This window comes from Felis catus, chromosome D4, assembly GCF_018350175.1.
Source record: "Felis catus isolate Fca126 chromosome D4, F.catus_Fca126_mat1.0, whole genome shotgun sequence".
NCBI lineage: Eukaryota > Metazoa > Chordata > Mammalia > Carnivora > Felidae > Felis > Felis catus.
In genome coordinates this window covers 1,030,251-1,036,942 of record NC_058380.1, presented here as the reverse complement: position 1 = coordinate 1,036,942, position 6,692 = coordinate 1,030,251, and the positions used below count along the sequence as shown (strand labels likewise).

Below are 6,692 nucleotides of genomic sequence, written 5' to 3'. Positions count from 1 at the left end.
AGCTCTGCCCCTTTGTCAGACTCGGGGGGGGGTCACAGCCCCGATCTCTCCAGCAGCACCTCGGGTCTCTTCAGACCAGTCTCTGAACAGGGCATTTCCTGAGTCAACACCCCAGCAGGTTCCCTTCTGCCCAAGGGCCCCTCCCCGATTTGTCCTCAGCTAACATCCAGCTCTACTTTCCACCTGAGGCAAGGGTGGCCTCCCCTCCGTCCTGTCTCAGCTCTCACCGGGGGTGCCCTCATCGCCCGTGTTTCTAGCGGGAGCGCACCCCACACTCCTCCCGTCCGCAACTCCACAGCCACTCGGTTTGGGGTGTTAGTCACACAGCCCGTCCCGTATCGCACGGAACCCGTTTGTTGGAGCTGCCGGGCAAATGGCCACAAAGTTGGCAATGACAGAAATGAAAGGGATTGAAACAGCAGAAATTTACTCTCTCTTGGTTCTGGAGGCAGGGAGTCTGGGGTTAGGGTGAGGGCAAGGCCACACTCCCCCTGGGAGCGTGGGGGGCCTTCCGGAATGTCCTCTCCTCTTCTGATAAGCACTTACTGGGTTTGGGGCCCTGCTCTATGCTTAACCAGCAACATCTGCAAAGACCTTATTGCAAATAATGTCACCTTTTGAGGTTCCGGATGGACGAGAATTTGGAGGTAACGGACACCATTCAACCCGAGACACCTGTGTTGGCTCTCTGCCCTTCTCCATCTCATTCTCCACCCACACAGCTCTTTCTAGGTGGCCTCCTCAATAAACTCCTTGCATTCAATCCACATAACAGGATCTGCTACTGAGAGAAACCTGACACAGCCCCTGCTCTGATCTCCTGGGGACCTCCTCGTGCTGAGCCATAGCGCACTCCTGTGTGCGGGAGAGGGCGGTGGCCCCTTGGTCCAGGTTTTGGGAGGACACAGAAGAGGCTGCTGTAGGTTCTGGGCCGAGGGCCGCACACACTTCCTGCTCTGGGGATGACCCTGGATGGGCTGCTCAGTTGTCAGTTTTCTGGGGCCCCTTTGGGGGCAGACATTGTGTTTCGGGGGCATTACTTGCTTGCCTGGGTTTTATAAGGCACAGGGAGGGGGGGCCTGTCAGGGAGGGGGACATGTGTTACAGCAGGCAGAGCGGCCTTGGCAGGAAGGGGGACAACTTTGTCCCCCTCAGAGGTACTGCCGGTGTGGATTCTGGTGGGGGACATCTTGGCAGCCGCAGGCTGGTCCCTACAGACGGTGGCCGTGGGGTAAGGCAGGCAACAGAGAGCATATGGCACACGCTTCATTCTCCCACAGCAGCTTCAGGTGAGGCTGGAGATGGCTCTATTCCCCAGGCCTGGTTTGGGCCCCCGGAGGCCCTTCCTTCCTGTTCCAGGAGGGCCCTCTGGCCCCCTCACGCCCAAGGCTGGGCCCCCTGGGACCAACCAGGAGTGCTGCACACAAGGCTTCCCACGAGTAGGCTGGGGGGGCTGCGCTTTCCTGGGTTCAGCGCCTCCGTCCGCTCTGTGCACCCATAAGCGGGCACCACACCCATTAGTCCACAGAGCCGACGGGGCCAGGCCTAGCCTGGCAGTCCTGGGAGCCAGCAGGGCGGAGGCGGCCGTTTTTCCAGGATGGAATGTGCAGAATGTGGGGTGGGCGCCTGGCTCCTCCCCACAACCTGCCCTGACCCCACTCACCGTTTTGGGCTCTCAGTTCCCTCCTCATAAAGTGGAGCCCTGGTGGGTGCGAGGGTGTTTGGTCAGGGAGCAGCCGTGCCTCTCCTCACAGCAGGTGTTCAGAACACCAGAACCCCTCAGGGACCACCCGGAGACCTGCCAGGACAGCCTGGAGCCCCCTGGCACCCTTGAGACTCCCCTGGGGACCACTTGGAGCCCCCTAGGGATCATAGCTGCATCATCTGGAGAAAGATAGAGTGCTGACAGGTGGATACACCTGGACCGAACGCCTCTCGAGCACTGCCCACATGGACATGCACCTGGGGCACACAGACCTCCTTCCTGGGTGCACTAGGTGGCTGGGTGGGAACCAGGATGCAGAGGGGGTAGAGTCCCACGGGGGGAGGGTGTGAAGGACTCGGGTGCTGTTCTGGGAGGCTTCATGACCCTTTTCTCCCCATGTCAGAGATTGGAGGTGACCACCAGCTGACCCTGCCCACCAGGAGCCCTGTGTGTGGGGGGGGTGGTGCCTGAAAGGAACGGGCGTTGGGGTCCATGACAGCCTCGGTTCCCAGCTGGGCCTCCTGGAAGGATCCGAAGGGGCTCACCTGCAGATATGTGCAAACAGCTCTGGGGGAGCCGAGCCCACCCTCTCCCTGGATGCCCGGTGCCAGGACCGTCAGCCCCAGGAGGTGTGGGAGCCACAGCTAGAGCACCTCAAGGCCTCAGCTGTGGGGTCTGGCATGAGCTGGGGCTTCAGGGGCTGATCCTGCCACCTCAGTGTCCCCCTGGGGGACAGGCATAGCTGCAAGTGGACCCAAATGCCCCTCTGCCAGGGTTCTGGGGCATGCTGTCCCCTCAGGTCTCATCGTGCCAATCTCTGCAATGGGACCAGACGCCCAAGGATAAGCTGGCTCTGTTCCTGAGTCCCGGAGACCACGGGGAAGGCAGCCACTGGGTCTCTCTGAGCCTCAGTTTCCTCCATAAAACAAAGATCCCAGGCCCAAGGTGTTCAGGGGCCACACGGAAAGAACAGCATCCCCAAGCCTTCACCAATCCTGTTGTCAGATACCAACTGAGCACCTGCTAGGAGGCAGGCACCTGCTAGGAGGCAGGCACCGTTGTGGGTGTACCGTGCTGCCCCGGGAGCTTCCGTGCTGGGTGGAGAGACAGGTTAAAAAGGGCAAGTATCCAAGCAAAAAGTAGAGACCGGGCACAGGTACATCCAGCACGGTCTCAAAAGGGCCGACAGGGAGGTGGGAAGGAGGCGGGTACGTTCTAATAAAGGTCCAGGGCCGGAGCCGGGGGCACCTGGGTGTGGGGAACAGGAGAAAATAAGGCTGGACGTGTGGAAGGGCCAGAGGCTGCAGGGTGTCGTCTGACCCCCCAGTCCCAGAAATCCAGTGGTGGCACAGAGGAGGCGTGCGAGCAATGCCCAGCACGAACAGGTGGACGACACCCAGCCAAGTCCCTACCTCACTGTGTGACCTCAGGCAAGTGTATTTCCCCCTCTGGGCCTGGTGAGGGGACATGTTCCCACGGTGGGGTGGTCAGTGGGCCCTGGCACCCACGATGGGAGCCTGGGCTCCGACTGCTAGCTACCCTTCCTTCTGTGGACACCTGCTCAGGTAGACCCCCTTGCTCCAACCACAGCCCCTATGCGTGGCATCAGGCTAGGCAGGCAGGGACTGAGACCATGTCCCGTACCGTCTGGCATTCCTCAGGACCCTCCGTAGGTGGGCAGGAGAGTGTGCCCAGGCCCTGGGCTTCAGGGCAGGAGGGGCGCCTGGGGACAGACCTGCCTCCTGGGGCTGCTCACCGCCACCCACCTGTGACTTCAGACTGTGGTAGTTGCTAACTTTTATCAGGATGTTTCACAAGAACACTGGCGTTTCATCTCTTTAAATGCCGGGAGCTGCAGCCTCCAACTTGCCCATCACAGGGGTTTTCCTGGGGACCCACTGGGGATCCGGGGCCCTGTCTCTATCTGCGCCCCCACAACCCTGCTGCTGCCAGACAGATCTAGTCACACTCCCAGGCCCTCCCCGTGGCCCCCACCTCTCAGAGCAACACCGAGGGACACCTTGGGGAGGCCAGGCCCTGCGGCCTCCAGCCTGCTCTGCTCCCCACCTGTGACCTGCTGGCCCCTCGTGGCCCTGCCCTAGGCTTGAGCCCTCTTCCTGCAACACCCGCCCTGGGGTGTCCTCCGCTCCGGATTCTGTTCCTCCCAAACCCCGAGGCACCATGTCTTGCGGCTGCTGGAGTCCTTCCCAGTGTCTTGTCCAAAATCCACGGGCCCCGGGGCTCTCTGATGGACTGCTGTGGAACATAACTCCCAGCGGACCCTCAAGGTTGCCCAGTGAGGAAAGGGCCCCCCACTGGGATCACTGTGGAAACCTGCGTGTGGGGACTCCAGGCTGGTGGGCAGGAGGAGAGGGCCGGGTCTGCCCCGGCTCAGAGAACTCATGGGGGGCAGCTGTGAGGACCCCTCCTTGGGCACCTGCAGTGGGGGGGGGCTAGTTTCCTCCCACCCCACGGAATGCTGCTATTCCCAGTGGGTCACTTCCGGCCACCCCCTGGGTCTGGGGTGATAGGACGCAGTTTCCTTAGCTGTCAAGTGGGCACATCCTGGAGAGAAGGGCCCAGTAGGTCCTGCGGACACAGTAGGTGCTCAGTCACCACACAGAGAGCAGAAGTCATGGGTGTGGGGGGAAGGGGACCAGGTGGGACCAGGGGGAGGGGCCTGCTGGGCCCCAGGCCCTACACTGCGCCACAGGGTGGGCCCCATACCCCCAGGCCTAGCTGTGCTGTCACCCTCTTTCCCCATCTGGCGCCCCTGCCCTGAGGCTGTGCCCACCTGCTGGCTGCCAGCATTTATTTCTGCAGACAAGCAGGTCCTGCCGCTGGCCGCACACACAACTCAGGCCTCTGCTGGCCTCCGCTGACTTTCTCAGGGAGGTCCCACAGGGATGGCCCAGGCTGACCACCAGCCAGTCCGAATGGGGAGGTGGGCCTCGGGGCCTGGACAGGGTGGAGGAGGGGTGGAGTCCACCACCGGTCACAGTTCAGCTCACGGGTACAGATGGTGTGGATGGGGCGGGGGTGGGGCAGCAGAGAGGGAAGGCAGGACTACAGACCTCCACCAGGCCCCGGGTACCCCCAAGTCGCTCTTTCTGCCTTCCAGAGCTGGTGCCCCACACCAGACAGTCTGCCAGCACCCTCACTCCAGGCCACTCAGCTGGGGCCGAGGGCAGAACCAGGCTCTTTGAGGAGACATGCTGGGTGGGCAGCTGCCCCCTCTGGGCCTGTTTCCTCCACTTCTGAGAGGTCCCTTCAGGGTCAAGCGCCCCGTGACCTGTCCACCCCCAGCGGTCCGAGCCCTTTGCACCTGCACGCGGCCTCCGACGCCACCTCCCAGGTGACAACAGGCCCCACCGTGGTGGCTGCGGAGCGGGGACACCTGGCGGAGGCTCAGCTCACGGGGCCCCTGGGAAGGCCCGAGCCAGGTCTCCACGGGCAGCTGCGCTCAGGGCCTGCAGCCACCGCTGCTGCTGCTCTGCCGACGGGGTGCTCAGGTACAGGGCCTGCTGGGCCTGCTGTAGCCGCCACACATGCCCGGTGTCCAGAGTCTCCGTGGGGTCCGGCACGCTCACTGTGCAGCCCGAGAGGGGGATGGTGCGTGGCGGCCGGCCAGCCTGCAGCAAAGGAGAGGTGGGTTGGCACCTGGGCCTCTGTGGTCCGGGCACCACTGACCACTCCTTCCCACCGGCGGGCAGCAGAGGGGTGACTCAGAGCAGCCGGGGAAACAGAGGCCCCAGATCACACAAGTCCGAGCGGGGTTGGTCCCGGGCAGTGTGACCCAGGCCCCTCTGGGCTGTGGGAACCGGGACATGCCCCCCAGCACAACCCCAGGGGCGGGGGGGGGGGCGGGCACACACCTGGCTGCCTCCCTGCAGGTGCAGCACCAGCTCCAGGGGCTCCGACGTGGGGATGGTAGCCCACACCTCGCTCCAAGCGTCACCGCTGTCTGACACCCGCAGGTGACCACAGAGCAGGCTGGGCTGGGCGTCCACAGCCGCTGCCTTCTGGAGACACAAAGGATGGGTCAGGCGCAGCCTCCCTGCAGGTGGCAGCCTTATGGGCGGGGGTGGGGGTAAAAGCGCCAGGCCTGGCCTTCTGGGAGCAGACTGGACAAGGTCCCGGGCTGGCCTGACCCACTCCAGGTCACCACAAGGCCTCTTGCTAGCAGGCTGGACCCTCTAGGAGAGTGAGGCCACCAGTGGGTCCAGGAGAGAAATAAACACAGAGTAGGGAAGAACAGAACAGCAGGAACCAGGGTGTGGGAAGGGCTGTGTTTCAGCTGAATGCACACACCATACACACACACACACACACACTGAGCACACGCACACACCGTGTGCACATGAGCACACACTGAACACACACACACCCTCTGTCCCAGCCCAAGGGAAGCCAACAGCTCTGGGAGCATGGTCTACACCGTGCCAGGGACAGGGGCTCCTGTCCAGGACGTTCACTGGCCCCGCCCACCTCTGTGCTGTGCTTGGGGTCCTCGGGCACCGCCTCAGGGCTGGGGGTCTCAGGTGCTACCTGCTGCGTCAGGAAACACTCTCGGCAGACTCGGCTCTGCCTGCCGTTCTCAGCCTTGAACTCGGAGCACTTCCCACAGATGACCTGTAAGGGACAGGGCACCTGTGACCTCACCTTCCAGACAGAAGACTGTCCAGGAAGAGGCTGGAAGGGCCAAAGGGCCAGGAGAGACGCGGCATGTAGAGGGGAAGGGTTTCTCCGCAGGAGCCTCGTCAAAAGACAGGGACCCTGGTACGGGCCCCTGCCGGGCATCCAGGACTTGCCTCCTCACCTGGAGGGTCTAGAGGTCTGTGTGGTAGACTGGGAAGAGGTGTGTGTGCACGGAAGGAAGACTGGGAAGAGGCACAAAGCACATGGAAAGATGCTCAACATCACTTGTCATCAGGGGAATGCAAATCAAAGCCATGATGAGATGTCACCTCACATCAGTCAGAATGGC

General features: G+C 62.6%; 1 protein-coding gene across 8 annotated transcripts in view; it reads right to left on the bottom strand.

The window, feature by feature from the left end:
- Positions 1 to 401: 401 nt before the first annotated feature.
- The window catches only part of FGD3 (FYVE, RhoGEF and PH domain containing 3), a 55,674-nt gene continuing 49,383 nt past the window's right edge, over positions 402 to 6,692 (bottom strand). For 5 of the 8 annotated variants that reach the window (XM_006939011.5, XM_003995335.6, XM_019815651.3 and 2 more), the window contains exons 16-18: positions 6,194 to 6,337; positions 5,581 to 5,727; positions 402 to 5,337 (exon numbers count right to left, since the gene is read on the bottom strand). In XM_006939011.5, the coding sequence (XP_006939073.2) occupies positions 5,119 to 5,337; positions 5,581 to 5,727; positions 6,194 to 6,337 (510 nt within the window). In that variant the 3' untranslated portion in view covers positions 402 to 5,118. Of the gene's footprint in view, positions 5,338 to 5,580; positions 5,728 to 6,193; positions 6,338 to 6,524; position 6,692 lie in introns of those variants that run through there. The other 3 variants (XR_006588569.1, XR_006588571.1, XM_006939012.5) reach the window with 2 other exon arrangements.